Source organism: Lutra lutra, chromosome 6 (assembly GCF_902655055.1).
Source record: "Lutra lutra chromosome 6, mLutLut1.2, whole genome shotgun sequence".
NCBI classification, from domain to species: Eukaryota; Metazoa; Chordata; class Mammalia; order Carnivora; family Mustelidae; genus Lutra; species Lutra lutra.
Genome location: NC_062283.1, coordinates 16,647,154 through 16,663,618, shown reverse-complemented (window position 1 = coordinate 16,663,618; position 16,465 = coordinate 16,647,154). Strand labels below are relative to the sequence as shown.

The 16,465-nt window shown below is 40.4% G+C and overlaps 1 protein-coding gene across 1 annotated transcript in view; it reads left to right on the top strand.

The window, feature by feature from the left end:
• SYCP2L (synaptonemal complex protein 2 like) overlaps positions 1–16,465 on the top strand; it is a 105,292-nt gene that overhangs the window by 32,784 nt on the left and 56,043 nt on the right. The window contains exons 17-20 of the mRNA XM_047731957.1: positions 9,942–10,087; positions 11,736–11,829; positions 12,292–12,444; positions 13,258–13,333. Coding sequence (XP_047587913.1) covers positions 9,942–10,087; positions 11,736–11,829; positions 12,292–12,444; positions 13,258–13,333 — 469 coding nt within the window. The remainder of the gene's footprint in view (positions 1–9,941; positions 10,088–11,735; positions 11,830–12,291; positions 12,445–13,257; positions 13,334–16,465) is intronic.

Below are 16,465 nucleotides of genomic sequence, written 5' to 3'. Positions count from 1 at the left end.
CACCCCCGTGTTTTAGGTAGATGGTGTCCTACTAACATCCTCTTATTTTATGAACCCCTTGACTGATTTTTATAGATGAACCAAGTTTTACTGCTTTTATATTTCTTGCTTGTCGCGGCCGGCATGACAAATTGACCAGGGTCGAGAGGGTAAGAGGATGCTGAAAAGAAATTAAGAGAGAAAGAGATGGGGGCAGGAGGAGCACCAAGGAGGATGTCCAATTTTATTCAAGGCTGTGAGGCATTATATAACTAACAGAAGCAATTATAAGAAAAGTATCTATTTTTAGCTGATTACTAAAGAGTTTGCAACATGCACAGAAAATCCTTCAAGCTTTCCCATTATCTATTTCCCAAGCACCAATAGCAGATCCTCTAGCGCCAGAGGTACTGACTTCAAGGCCACCCAAGACATAGTTTGTGTAAGCACAGCACAGTCTTACAGTGGTGTAGTCTATAGCCCGTGCAAGGACAGCAAGGACCAGCCAAGAATTTCTGACCCTGGCCAAATCGTCTCTATCTGACTAGCAAATGTGTGGGAAGTCACGTAGGCGAGCGTACAACACATAGCACAGACCCTTTCTCAGTGCTACTTGACTTTATCGACCTAAGCCTTTTGTTTGGCTATTCGGCCCTTAAAGGAGGCACAAGTCAGGGCCTGGTTTGGTTCTCGACTAAGCCCTATTGTGGCCTCCCACACTTCCTTTACTCTTAGTGCCTTTCGTTTCCACTCAATGTCCTTAACATTTCTTGTAAGACAGGTTTAGTTGTCATGAATTCCTTTAACTTTTGTTTCTGAGAAGTTTTTTACCTCTCCTTCTATTCTAAATGATAGGCTTGCTGGATAGAGTGTTCCTGGTTGCAAGATTTTTCTTCTTTTTTTGATCGTCTTTCTTTCTTTTTTAAAGATTTTATTTATTTGACAGAAGCACAGCGAGAGAGGGAACACAAGCAGGGGAAGTGAGCGAGGAGAGGCAGGCTTTCTGCTGATCAGGGAGCCCGATGCAGGTTTCGATCCCAGGACCCTGGGATCATGCTCTGAGCTGAAGGCAGTCACTTAATGCTTAATGACTGAGCCACCCAGGTGACCCAGGATTTTTCTTTTAGCACTTTGAGGGAGCCAGAGGGAGTTAATGATATATTCAAAGTTTCTCTGAAAAATCAGCTGATAGTCTTATGGGGTTTCCTTTGTTTGTAACTGTCTTCTCTTGCTGCTTTTAAAATTCTATACTACTTCTTGCCATTTTAACTGTATATCCTGTTGTGGACCTCACTGGGTTGATTTTTTTTATTTTTTATAAACATATAATATATTTTTATCCCCAGGGGTACAGGTCTGTGAATCGCCAGGTTTACACACTTCACAGCACTCACCATAGCCCATACCCTCCCCAATGTCCATAATCCCACCCCCTCTCCCCCCATCAACCCTCAGTTTGTTTTGTGAGATTAAGAGTCACTTATGGTTTGTCTCCCTCCCAATCCCATCTTGTTTCATTTACTCTTCTCCTACCCCTTTAACCCCCCATGTTGCATCTCCTCTCCCTCATATCAGGGAGATCATATGATAGTTGTCTTTCTCCGATTGACTTATTTCGCTAAGCAGGATACCCTCTAGTTCCATCCACGTCGTCGCAAATGGCAAGATTTCATTTCTTTTGATGGCTGCATAGTATTCCATGGTGTATATATACCACATCTTCTTTATCCATTCGTCTGTTGATGGACATCTAGGTTCTTTCCATAGTTTGGCTATTGTAGACATTGCTGCTATAAACATTCAGGTGCACGTGCCCCTTCGGATCACTACATTTGTATCTTTAGGATAAATACCCAGCAGTGCAATTGCTGGGTCATAGGGTAATTCTATTTTCAACATTTTGAGGAACCTCCATGCTGTTTTCCAGAGTGGTTGCACCAGCTTGCATTCCCACCAACAGTGTAGGAGGGTTCCCCTTTCTCCGCATCCTCGCCAGCATCTGTCATTTCCTGACTTGTTAATTTTAGCCATTCTGTCTGGTGTGAGGTGGTATCTCATGGTGGTTTTGACTTGTATTTCCCTGATGCCGAGTGATATGGAGCACTTTTTCATGTGTCTGTTGGCCATCTGGATGTCTTCTTTGCAGAAATGTCTGTTCATGTCCTCTGCCCATTTCTTGATTGGATTATTTGTTCTTTGGGTGTTGAGTTTGCTAAGTTCTTTATAGATTTTGGACACTAGCCCTTTATCTGATATGTCATTTGCAAATATCTTCTCCCATCCTGTCAGTTGTCTTTTGGTTTTGTTCACTGTTTCCTTTGCTGTGCAAAAGCTTTTGATCTTGATAAAATCCCAATAGTTCATTTTTGCCCTTGCTTCCCTTGCCTTTGGCGATGCTCCTAGGAAGATGTTGCTGCGGCTGACGTCGAAGAGGTTGCTGCCTGTGTTCTCATCAAGGATTTTGATGGATTCCTTTCTCACATTGAGATCGTTCATCCATTTTGAGTCTATTTTCGTGTGTGGTGTAAGGAAATGATCCAATTTCATTTTTCTGCATGTGGCTGTCCAATTTTCCCAACACCATTTATTGAAGAGGCTGTCTTTTTTCCATTGGACATTCTTTCCTGCTTTGTCGAAGATGAGTTGACCATAGAGTTGAGGGTCTATTTTTGGGCTCTCTATTCTGTTGCATTGATCTATGTGTCTGTTTTTGTGCCAGTACCATGCTGTCTTGATGATGACAGCTTTGTAATAGAGCTTGAAGTCTGGAATTGTGATGCCACCAACTTTGGCTTTCTTTTTCAATATTGCTTTGGCTATTCGAGGTCTTTTCTGGTTCCATATAAATTTTAGGATTATTTGTTCCATTTCTTTGAAAAAAAAAAAAAAAGATGGTACTTTGAACGGAATTGCATTAAATGTGTAGATTGCTTTAGGTAGCATAGACATTTTCACAATATTTATTCTTCCAATCCAGGAGCATGGAACATTTTTCCATTTCTTTGTGTCTTCCTCAATTTCTTTCATGAGTACTTTATAGTTTTCTGTGTATAGATTCTTAATCTCTTTGGTTAGGTTTATTCCTAGGTATCTTATAGTTTTGGGTGCAATTGTAAATGGGATGGACTCCTTAATTTCTCTTTCTTCTGTCTTGTTGTTGGTGTAGAGAAATGCAACTGATTTCTGTGCATTGATTTTATATCCTGACACTTTACTGAATTCCTGTACAAGTTCTAGCAGTTTTGGAGTGGAGTCTTTTGGGTTTTCCACATATAGTATCATATCATCTGCAAAGAGTGATAGTTTGACTTCTTCTTTGCCGATTTGGATGCCTTTAATTTCCTTTTGTTGTCTGATTGCTGAGGCTAGGACTTCTAGTACTATGTTGAATAGCAGTGGTGATAACGGACATCCCTGCCGTGTTCCAGACCTTAGCGGAAAGGCTTTCAGTTTTTCTCCATTGAGAATGATATTTGCGGTGGGTTTTTCATAGATGGCTTTGATAATATTGAGGTATGTGCCCTCTATCCCTACACTTTGAAGAGTTTTGATCAGGAAGGGATGCTGTACTTTGTCCAATGCTTTTTCTGCATCTATGGAGAGTATCATATGGTTCTTGTTCTTTCTTTTATTAATGTGTTGTATCACATTGATTTGCGGATGTTGAACCAACCTTGCAGCCCTGGAATAAATCCCACTTGGTCGTGGTGAATAATCCTTTTAATGTACTGTTGAATCCTATTGGCTAGTATTGTGGCGAGAATTTTTGCATCTGTGTTCATCAAGGATATTGGTCTGTAGTTCTCTTTTTTGATGGGATCCTTGTCTGGTTTTGGGATCAAGGTGATGCTGGCCTCATAAAATGAGTTTGGAAGTTGTCCTTCCATTTCTATTTTTTGGAACAGTTTCAGGAGAATAGGAATTAGTTCTTCTTTAAATGTTTGGTAGAATTCCCCCAGGAAGCCGTCTGGCCCTGGGCTTTTGTTTGGAGATTTTTGATGACTGTTTCAATCTCCTTACTGGTTATGGGTCTGTTCAGGCTTTCTATTTCTTCCTGGTTCAGTTGTGGTAGTTTATATGTCTCTAGGAATGCATCCATTTCTTCCAGATTGTCAAATCTGTTGGCGTAGAGTTGCTCATAGTATGTTCTTATAATTGTCTGTATTTCTTTGGTGTTCGTTGTGATCTCTCCTCTTTCATTCATGATTTTATTTGGGTCCTTTCTCTTTTCTTTTTGATAAGTCTGGCCAGGGGTTTATCAATCTTATTAATTCTTTCAAAGAACCAGCTCCTAGTTTTGTTGATTTGCTCTATTGTTTTTTTGGTTTCTATTTCATTGATTTCTGCTCTGATCTTTATGATTTCTCTTCTCCTGCTGGGTTTAGGGTTTCTTTCTTGTTCTTTCTCCAGCTCTTTTAGGTGTAGGGTTAGGTTGTGTACCTGAGACCTTTCTTGTTTCTTGAGAAAGGCTTGTACCGCTATATATTTTCCTCTCAGGACTGCCTTTGTTGTGTCCCACAGATTTTGAACCGTTGTGTTTTCATTGTCATTTGTTTCCATGAATTTTTTCAATTCCTCTTTAATTTCCTGGTTGACCCATTCATTCTTTAGAAGGATGCTGTTTAGTCTCCATGTATTTGGGTTCTTTCCAAATTTCCTCTTATGATTGAGTTCTAGCTTCAGAGCATTGTGGTCTGAAAATATTCAGGGAATGATCCCAATCTTTTGATACCGGTTGAGACCTGATTTAGGACCGAGGATGTGATCTATTCTGGAGAATGTTCCATGTGAACTAGAGAAGAATGTGTATTCTGTTGCTTTGGGATGAAATGTTCTGAATATATCTGTGATGTCCATCTGGTCCAGTGTGTCCTTTAAGGCCTTGATTTCCTTGTTGATCTTTTGCTTGGATGATCTGTCCATTTCAGTGAGGGGAGTGTTAAAGTCCCCTACTATTATTGTATTATTGTCGATGTGTTTCTTTGATTTTGTTGTTAATTGGTTTATATAGTGGGCTGCTCCCACGTTAGGGGCATAGATATTTAAAATTGTTAGATCTTCTTGTTGGACAGATCCTTTGAGTATGATATAGTGTCCTTCCTCATCTTATTATAGTCTTTGGCTTAAAATCTAATTGATCTGATATAAGGATTGCCACTCCTGCTTTCTTCTGATGTCCATTAGCATGGTAAATTCTTTTCCACCCCCTCACTTTAAATCTGGAGATGTCTTCGGGTTTAAAGTGAGTTTCTTGTAGGCAACATATAGATGGGTTTTGTTTTTTTATCCATTCTGATACCCTGTGTCTTTTGGGGCATTTAGCCCATTAACATTAGGGTAACTATTGAGAGATATGAATTTAGTGCCATTGTATTGCCTGTAAGGTGACTGTTATTGTATATTGTTTCTGTTCCTTTCTGATCTACTACTTTTAGGGTCTCTCTTTGCTTAGAGGACCCCTTTCAATATTTCCTGTAGAGCTTGTTTGGTGTTTGCAAACTCTTTCAGTTTTTGTTTGTCCTGGAAGATTTTAATCTCTCCTTCTATTTTCAATGATAGCCTAGCTGGGTATAGTATTCTTGGCTGCATGTTTTTCTTGTTGAGTGCTCTGAATATATCATGCCAGCTCTTTCTGGCCTGCCAGGTCTCTGTGGATAAGTCTGCTGCCAATCTAATATTTTTACCATTGTATGTTATAGACTTCTTTTCCCGGGCTGTTTTCAGCACTTTCTCTTTGTCACTAAGACTTGTAAATTTTACTATTAGGTGACGGGGTGTGGACCTATTCTTATTGATTTTGAGGGGGGTTCTCTGAACCTCCTGGATTTTGATGCTTGTTCCCTTTGCCGTATTGGGGAAATTCTCTCCAATAATTCTCTCCAATATACCTTCTGCTCCCCTCTGTTTCCTCTTCTTCTGGAATCCCAATTATTCTAATTTTGTTTCATTTTATGGTGTCACTTATCTCTCAAATTCTCCTGTCATGGTCCAGTAGCTGTTTGTCCCTCTTTTGCTCAGCTTCTTTATTCTCTGTCATTTGGTCTTCTATATCGCTAATTCTTTCTTCTGCCTCATTTATCCTAGCAGTGAGAGCCTCTATTTTTGATTGCACCTCATTAATAGCTTTTTTTATTTCAACTTGGTTAGATTTTAGTTCCTTTATTTCTCCAGAGAGGGCTTTTATATCTCCCGAGAGGGTTTCTCTAATATCTTCCATGTCTTTTTCGAGCCCAGCTAGAACCTTGAGAATCGTCTTTCTGAACTCTGGATCTGACATATTACCAATGTCTGTATTGATTAGGTCCGTAGCTTTTGGTACTGCCTCTTGTTCTTTTTTTTGTGGTGAATTTATCTGCCTTGTCATTTTGTCCAGATAAGAGTATATGAAGGAGCAAGTAAAATACTAAAAGGGTGGCAACAACCCCAGGAAAATATGCTTTAGCCAAATCAGAAGAGATCCCAAATTGTGAGGGGGAGAAAGGGGATAAAAAGAGGTTCAGAAAGGAAAAAAAAAAAAAAAAACAATTAAAAAAAGAAAACCAATAAAGAAAAAATATAAAAATGAAAAAAAATATATATATATATTGGATAAACTAGTTAAAAAATGTTAAAAAAGAAAAGGGTAAAAGTTAAAAAAAATTCAGCAGAAGAAGAAGAAAAAATTGAAAAAGAAAAAAAAATTAACTGTAAGGCTAAAGAATCATGGGGAGAAAGCCATGAGTTCTGTGCTTTGCTTTCTTCTCCTCTGGAATTCCGCCGCTCTCCTTGGTATTGAAACTGCACTCCTGGGTAGGTGAACTTGGTCCTGGCTGGGTTTCCCGTTGATCTTCTGGGGGAGGGGCCTGTTGTAGTGATTCTCAAGCGTCTTTGCCCCAGGCGGAGTTGCACCGCCCTTACCCGGGGCCGCGCTGAGTAATCCGCTCGGGTTCGCTTTCGGGAGCTTTTGTTCCCTGAGCGCTTTCCGTAGAGTTCCGGAGGACGGGAATGAAGATGGCGGCCTCCCGTTCTCCGGCCCGGAGGAGCCGAGAGCCCGGGGCCCCACTCCTCAGTGCGCCCTCAGAGAACAGCGCCCAATGACTCCTGTCTCCCTGGCCTCCGGCTGCCCTCCGAGCTGACCGAGCCTGCGACCGGTTCAAGGTAACCCCGAGCTTAGAGTCACTCCTGGGCTCTGTCTCTGTAGCCGGCTTCCCTGTTCTAATACCTGTAAGCTCTGCGACACTCAGACACCCCCGATCCTTCTGTGACCCTGTGGGACCTGAGGCCGCGCTGACCCCGCATGGGCTTCACCCCGGTTAAGCCTCCGGATCGATGTCCCTCAATGGAACAGATTTTAAAAGTCCTGATTTTGTGCTCCGTTGCTCCGCCGCTCGCCGGGAGCCGGCCCCTCCCCCCGCGGTCTATCTTCCCGTCGCTTTGGATTCACTTCTCCGCCAGTCCTACCTTTCAGACAGTGGTTGATTTTCTGTTTCTAGGGTTGCTGTTCTTCTTCAATCTCCCGTTGGATTTGTAGGTGTTTGTAATCTTTAGATAAGCTATCTAGCTGATCTCCCGCTACCTGAAGTAGTCTCAGCCTGCTACTTCTCCGCCATCTTGACTCCTCCCCTCACTGGGTTGATTTTTGTTGGTGACTCTATGCCTCATGGATCTGGGTATGTTTCCTTCCCCAGATGAGGGAAATTTTCAGCTATTCTTCATATAGGTTTTCTGTCCTCTTTTCTCTTCTCCTTCTGGGATTCTTATAATGTGAATGTTACACTTGATACTATTGCTGTGTTTCCTTAGTCTATTTTCACTTTATTTTTCTCCTATTCTACTTGATTGCTTTCCGTTACTCTGTTCTCCAGGTCATTGACCTATTCTCCTTTTAGTCTATTTATTCCATCTAGTGTATTTTTAATTTCAGTTACTGAGGTCTTCATCTCTGATTCTTTGTTTTGTCTCTTTGTTGATGGTCTCACTGAGGTCTCCCACTCTTTTCTCAAAACCAGGGAGTATCTTTCTGGCCATTACTTTAAATATTCTATGAGGAATATTATCTATTTCATTTAGCTCTTGCTATAATCTTGTTCTTTCATATGAGACCTATTCCTGTCTCATTTTGTCCGTGTCTCTTTCTATGTGTTTTGAGAGTCTGCTATGCCTCCTGCTTTTGGAAGTAGGGGCCTTATGAAGAAGAGGTCCCATACTGCCCTGCAGTGCAATGTCCCCTGTTGACTAGAACCTGACACTTCATGAACATCCCCCTTATTTGTTGCATGTGTCCTATTGTGGCTAAGCCACATTCGCGTTCAGTCCAGTTGTCTGCAGTGGCTCTGCCTGTTGTGGCAGGGTTTAGTCCCTGGGTTTTTAGTGGGTCCATCTGGGGCTGCCTTGGGCTTAAATTGAGTCAGACCAGGGGTCTGGGAAATGATATAGTACCAAATTGCAAGGCTCTTTCCCTGTGTTGTATTTTGAGAAGATTTCATTGGTTGGAGAGGACTTGCTGTCAGACTAGATGCCTGTCTCTCCTGTCCCCATGGCTCGGGCCCACCGTGAGCCTGGTATATGTGGTCATCTTTTCCTCTACCTAGAGCAGGAGTCACTTTAGGGTGGTGGTGGCTCCTGTAGCAGCTGCTTGCACACTGCCGGGCTTGTGTTATGTCCCTGGATGCGCTCAGCCACAGGCCTCTTGGAGTGAGCAGGTCCTGGGGAGAACGCAGGGGCGGGGTGTGTGGTGCCATTGAGTCAGACATATTTAAAATCTTATAGTAACCTATTAAAAAGTCCAAAAGTAGATTGATTTCAAAATACTATATTTCAAAAAAAATTGCACCCGGTATATCCTAAATATTAACATTTTAACACATAATCACTTTAACAAGTGAGATCTTCTGCCTGCTCTTTTTTGTGTGTGAAGTCATCACAAACTGGTGATATGTTTTATGCTTCTGGCACATCAGTTTGCACTAGCCATGTTTCTGGTGTGTGGGGTCCACAGGTCCAGACCCATGTGTCTCATTCTTCTTCTCTTCATTCTCCTCAATGCGTGACCCTTCGTTTTGCCTGTTCTTTCCGGCAGTTTATGCTTTTCTTTCCTGCAGCTTGGGATTCACCTTGTAGTTACTATGGCTCATTGTTGAACTCCATGAATTTTGGTCAAAACGGTTTCCTGAGGGGTGCCTGGGTGGCTCATTGGGTTAAAGCCTCTGCCTTTGGCTCCGGTCATGGTCCCAGGGTCCTGGGATCGAGCCCCGCATTGGGCTCTCTGCTCAGCGGGGAGCCTGCTTCCTCCTCTCTCTCTGCCTGCCACTCTGCCTACTTGTGATCTCTGTCAAAAAAAAATAAAATCTTAAAAAAAAAAAAAAACTGTTTCCTGAAACCAATTACTATTTGTCGGTAGAGAGCAGGTGTCCTGGTAAGAGGCCCTCAAGGAAACTGTTGTTGTCGGAGACACTGGTCCCTCTGGGCACACAGGAGCCTCCTCCTTAAGTAGAGTCTGTTGAAATGAAGGAGGATGATTCCATTTTTGTGTATGGGGAATAGTGATTTTTATTTTGAATTTTCAGAAGTGATGGACTCGGAGAGAATGAGAATGAATGTTGTGTTTAATATATTGGGGGGTAAAGTACCTGCTATAGGTGAATGCTTTGTATTAAAAAAAAAAATGCTCCTTACAAATCAGATTGAATTCTATAGAGGTCAAAACCATTTCCAAGGTTTTGATTCCAAAGTTCTGCTGTTAAGGTAAGTTACTTCCTATCTTTGAAGATCAAACACAGTCCTATTGTGTATATTTGTATGTATAAACACACACACAAAGGTGAATCTAACAAAAATAATTTCAGAGTAACTTCATTTAATACTAGTTTTCATCTTACTGCAGAAAATCTGAACAATTGACAAATATCCCAGTGAAGTTATAGAATTTAATTTTTTTATTATGTTGATATGCATGTGCATACTTTGTTCTTTTCTGTTGTTAGAAACTGAAAATAGGAAGATCCTCATTATTTGCCTGAAGAAACCTATTAATATTGACAACAAAGAAGTGATGAAAATAGAGGTCCACTTTGATTCGCAATTCAACATATCACAAGCTTCCATTGAAGCTTTAGGAGAAGACAGACAGGTGGCAGATTTAGTTCTTGATTATTTGAAAATGTTTTCGCGTGTTTTTTTCCTGTTTCTACCTTGCTTGTTGGGTTTTGATGTGAACATTTGCTCAAGCAGATAGCTTAATCTTTGGAATATCATGTAATGAGAGTTGAGAGTCTGGGTTCTAATCCCAGTTCTTCTTTTTTTTTTTTTTTTTAAATATTTTATTTATTTATTTGACAGATAGAGATCACAAGTAGGCAGAGAGGCAGGCAGAGAGAGAGGAGGAAGCAGGCTCCCCGCTGAGCAGAGAGCCCAATGTGGGGCTCGATCCCAGGACCCTGGAATCATGACCTGAGCCTTAGAGGCTTTAACCCACTGAGCCACCCAGGCACCCCTCTAATCCCAGTTCTTTCCATAGATCATTGCCTTAGGTCTGACACAAGTTCTCTCTTTACCTCAAAATGCTTTAAACCATTTATTGTGAACCGTTGAAAATTTTCTAGGATAACATGCCTACCTCGCCACATTCTTCCTGAAGTTTTGAGGGTACTTGCTGTGGGCTTCTTAGCATTTCCTTCTCTTCCTCTAATCCTTGAGAACTGAAGGGAATCACTATAAATAACATCTCTTAAGGAGTTTTTCTAAAGTTTGGTCTCCTGGTCTTCAGGTGAAATGGTCCGCTACTCTTCAAGAATGCTAGGGCCTCCATATCACTCATTATAATGTATCCTATTTCCATGCAAGAGCACAATGCCTGGGGAACACCTGGGTGGCTCAGATGGTTAAGCTTCTCCCTTTGGCTCAGGGTGATTTCAGGGTTCTGGGATCGAGTCCCTCCGCAGGGAGTCTGCTTCTCCCTCTGCCTGACCTAATTTACTGTGCTTGTGTGGGATCTTTCTATGATAAATAAAATCTAAAAAAAAAAAAAAAAAATCAAACCCTTAAAAAACGCACAATGCCTTTATCACAGATGGCAGGCAGAGCAAAGATATTTGTGATTAAAAAAAAAAAAAAACCTAAGATACTGTGGTAGTGGCCATTAGGAGGTTGAATTAAGAGATCAGAGAACTGAGGGAAGAAGCCTAGGGCCCATTTCCTTTTGGCACTGAGTTGTACATGAAAACATGTTATAGTCTATTAAGTGCTCTGTAGCAGAGTTTCCAAATCCTCACTACATGAAAAGACCATTTCATGGATGGAATGAGAAATAGAGTAGAATCAACCACTTAATTAAAAAAAATACTTCCTATATCATGTTACATATGAATTGGCCTAACACTGATGCTAGACTGGCTGAGACCCCAAGAGAGAGGACCTCCAACTCCAACTTGGCTTTATGGGAGAACGAATTCAAGAACAAGTCTTGTAGAGAAAGGGACAAAGAATTATCAAGTCTAGAAGTAAGAAAGGAGCTCATTCATGAAGTAGTAGTTTCTTCTCCCAGATGAGGAAGCAGACCCTCCCACCACACCCCCATTGCCTCTGATGAAGGGTTTTTTATGTTTAAAATTAACCAGATAGAGAGGGGCTTTCTAAATTTGGGTTTATCATTTATAGTTGGCAATAAGATTAACTTCTTTTCTAACTTATATTGTGTTCTGAGCCTTAAGTTTTCCTTAACAAAAATGTTCAGTTTACTCCTCTTTTAAAGATCATGTGGATTTTGGCTTGCATTTTAGATGTTGCCTGACCAGACAAGAAGCTCCTCAGAACTTTCTAGTAAATTTGAGAAAGAAGACCTTGACTTTCCTAGCACCCTTGAACGAGAGACAGGTATATTGGGAAATAAAATTTCCTACTCTGAATTCCTTTTGAAAACAATGACACAACCTTACTTGGAAGAGGTCACTGCAAGCCTGTGGTGTGGGAGAGTAATTAGTATACCATTGTACCTACAGAGAACAAAGCTGCTAGCAACCTTGAATCCTTTTCCCTACCCAATATATTGTCTTGTGGGTCAAATGGAAATGACAAAGGAGAAAAGAGTCATGGCTGTGGCTACCCACAAAGCTGACCTGCACAGATCCTGTATCTATTAGGAGTTAATCTCAAAGCCATTTCTCAAAGTCCCCATAAATTTTGGATTCAGTTTAATGCAGAATGTAACTACTGGCTCTTACCAATAGATGGCGATGTACCTACAGTGTGGGGTCCCATGGAGAGCAATTAGAGAATGCGTTCACCAGGGTGTATGGTTACTGTTACCACTTTTAATGCTCTGTTCTCTGTGTATAGACCAGAAAGAAGAATCCACCAAGCTGGCAGAGTTAATGAGTGCCAAAGATGACCAATGCCCAATAACTCTCCCCTTAAATGACCAGTCTGAGCCTGTCGTGAGTATAGGATGCTGGGTACAAGATTCTGAACTGTCTGCCAGGATGCAGACAGGTAGAAGCCACTTCTCCTGGCTTGTCATTTATTTTTTTCCCCTAACCAACCATTTCTCCCTTTTTTGGACTGTCCTCTCCTTTAGATCATTTTTGCCTGACATATTTATGTGTTCTCTTCTTTGACACAGCTTGGCTGTCTTTAGAATGTGTGACTTGGCTGGCTCTGCCTCCTTCCTTTACTTTGAATCTAGAGACCAAGATATAGGGAAAGGAGTTTAATGTTTGCAGTTAGACCTGGTTTTCACTTACTAGATATAGGAACTTGGGAAAATTAATACCACTGAGTCTGAGGCTTCTTATCTATAAAATGGAGGTAATAGCTCCTTTAAACTGTAGCCCTTAGATACTCTACATCCTGTTTTTAATCCTAACCTACTGTTTGGCATATATAGGTATTCAGACCAGTCCTCATTTTCTTATATTTGATTACATGGATATTACACAGAAATGTAACATAGTGTTTTTGGTACTGACAAAACTCCTGAGGGCAGATACATCAATTTTTTGAAATAGCCAACAGTCCTTAGGAATCCAGTCTAATGAGTAAAAACCCAGTATCTTCGTATTTAGAAATGCTTTTCTTTGGATATGTAAAGTGACTCTAAAAGAACTTTAAAAGAGGGACTTCAAAGTCACCATATTTTTTTTTCTACAGCAAAGAAATACAGCAGATAGTTCACCTGAAAAATGGAAACCAGATGACCTACAAGGTCAGCTTTGAAAAAAAAAATCTATCCTAAGACTTGAGTAGTATACTTACATATTTACTTGAAGCTTAACCATTTTTGTTTTGAATTTTCATGATTGGAAGTCACTTCAAAAGATTCCTCAGATTTACAAGAACCATCAGTAAAAATTCAGGATCCTAAATTAAATGACAAATCCAGGTATGTGACTTTCAAAGTTATTAAACCATGTTGATTGCTATTAATGTGACCAGATAATGGATAAGTCAACTGTCTTTCCATCTTTGCCGCATCTGGCCCCACCCCACACAAGGACAGAGCATTGTGTGCAGTGTTCTGTGGAATGATTTGAGTAGTGTTGGGCTGTTCTCCTGACCTACAGATCTCTACCAGTACACCCCCAGTGATACATTTGATGTATTATTCCCAGCTAGGAAACACATATCACCTGACATTGATTTGCTACTTTTCCATGTAGGTCTATGAAGAATGCGTCATAAGACAAGTAATTCTTTATAGCTTTATATAGAGACAACTGGAATAAAATTGTGCACATTTAAAGTATGTCATTTGAGTTTTTAACCTATGTCTATACCAAGGACAGTCACTACAATCAAGATAATGTAGCTATCCATCATCTCCAAGATGTTCTTGCCCCTTCGAAATCCTTCCCTCCTGCCCTTTTTGTCCCCCTTACTTGCCTCCTTGCAATCACTGATTTTTGCCATGATAGATGAGTTTGCAATTTAAAAAATCTGATATAAATGAAATCAAAGTGTGTAATGTTTTCCTACCAGCTTCTTTCGTTCAGCACAATTATTTTGAGATTTATCCATATTATGTATATCACTAGTTCATTCTTCTAAATTGCCAAGTAATAGTTCCTTCATGGATATACCACTGTTTGTCGATCCATTCACCAGCTGGTGGCCATTTTGAAGTCCCAGGTTTTTGTTATAAGGAAAGCATTTGGGATCGTATATAACCCTTTGTATGGCTGTGGATTTTCTCTTGAGTAAATACATAGGAGTGGAATGACTGGATCATTGTTGGTGTATGTTTACCTTCTAAGAAACACTGCCAAAATGTTTCCTAAAGTGGTTAAACCATTTATCATTCCCACCAACAGTCTTTGAGAGTTCTAGATGCTCATACTCTTCCTAATACTTGGTAATGTTAATCTTTTTAATCATAGCCCTTCCAGCAGAAATGTAATGATATTTCATTGTGGTTTTAATTTGCATTTCTGTAATGACTAATGGTATTGAACATCTTTTCATGTGTTTATTTTCCATCTTTATCTCTTGGGTAATAGATCTTCAAATTTTCACTATTAAAAATGATTTCCTTTGGGGGCGCCTGGGTGGCTCAGTGGGTTAAGCCTCTGCCTTCGGCTCAGGTCATGATCTCAGGGTCCTGGAATCAAGTCCCGCATTGGGCTCTCTGCTTGGCAGGCAACCTTCTTCCTCCCCTTTCTCTCTGCCTGCCTCTCTGCCTACTTGTGATCTGTCTGTCAAAGAAATAAAATCTTTAAAAAAAAAAAAAAGATTTACTTTGAGTTAAGAGTTCTTTATATATTCTATATATGAGTTCTTTTATTAGGTATGTTTAAGCTTTTCTCCCTGTCTAGGGCTTATCTTTTTATATTTTATGTGTCTTTTTTTAATCTTTCATAGCTATTGAAGGCCTAATGTACATAGCTAGTACAGCTTGTTAGACACCTAAAAACCTTCACTAAATGCATTGAATTCCATATATTCAGTCTTCACCATATCCCTGAGGAATATATTTTCACCTCCATTTGCTAAAGGAGGACATGAGGACAAATAGAACTTACTCAAGGACATATCCCTAGAAAGTGCTGGCTTGACTATAACATATCTTTATTTATTTTTTTTTAAAGATTTTATTTATTTATTTGACAGAGATCACAAGCAGGCAGAGAGGCAGGCAGAGAGAGAGGAGGAAGCAGGCTCCCTGCTGAGCAGAGAGCCCGATGCGGGGCTCGATCCCAGGACTCTGAGATCATGACCTGAGCCGAAGGCAGCGGCTTAACCCACTGAGCCACCCAGGCGCCCCTATAACATATCTTTAAAGAGCAAAAGTTCTTCGTTCTCATTAAGCTCAATTGATTTTTTTTTTTCCCAATTCATTTTTTTCTTCTATACTTTATGCTTTTTTTGGTGAAGTGCTTAAGAAATCTTAGGCAAATTCATGATCAGTTTCCCTATCTTTTCTCTCTTAAATGTTTTTCAGTGTTCCAAGATTGTTTATGTACCACACCCAGTGCTCCATACAATATGTGTCCTCCTTAATACCCGTCACCAGGCTCACCTAACCCCCTGCCCCCTCCCCTTCAAAACCCTCCATTTGAGTCCACAGTCTCTCATGGTTCATCTCCCCCTCTGATTTCCCCCAATTCACTTATCCTTTCCTTCTCCTAATGTCCTGCATATTATTCCTTATGCGCCACAAGTAAGTGAAACCATATGAAAATTGACTTCCTCTGCTTGACTTATTTCACTAAGCATAATCTCCTCCAGTCCCATCCATGTTGATACAAAAGTCGGGTATTCATCCTTTCTGATGGAGGCATAATACTCCATATTGTATATGGACCATATCTTCCTTATCCATTCGTCTGCTAAAGGGCATCTTGGTTCTTTCCACAGTTTGGTGACCGTGGTGATTGCTGCTATGAACATTGGGGTACAGATGAACCTTCTTTTCACTACATCTGTATCTTTGGGGTAAATACCCAGTAGTGCAATTGCAGGGTCATAGAGAAGCTCTATTTTTAATTTCTTGAGGAATCTCCACACTGTTCTCCAAAGTGGCTGCACCAACTTGGATTCCCACCAACAGTGTAAGAGGGTTCCCCTTTCTCTACATCCTCTCCAACACACGTTGTTTCCTGTCTTGATAATTTTGGTCATTCTACTTGTGTAAGGTGGTATATCTCAATGTAGTTTTAATTTGAATCTCCCTGATGGCTAGTGATGATGAATATTTTTTCATGTGTCTGTTAGCCATTTGTATGTCTTCATTGGAGAAGTGTCTGTTCATGTCTTCTGCCCATTTTTTGACATGATTATCTGTTTTATGTGTGTTGAGTTTGAAAAGTTCTTTATAGATCCTGGATATCAGCCCTTTGTCTGTATTGTCATTTGCAAATATCTTCTCCCATTCTGTGGGTTGCCTCTTTGTTTTGTTGACTCTTTGCTGTGCAGAAGCTTTTGATCTTGATGAAATTGGACAGCTATATGTAGAAGAATGAAACTCAGCCATTCTCTTACACCGTACACAAAGATAAACTTGAAATGGATAAAAGAC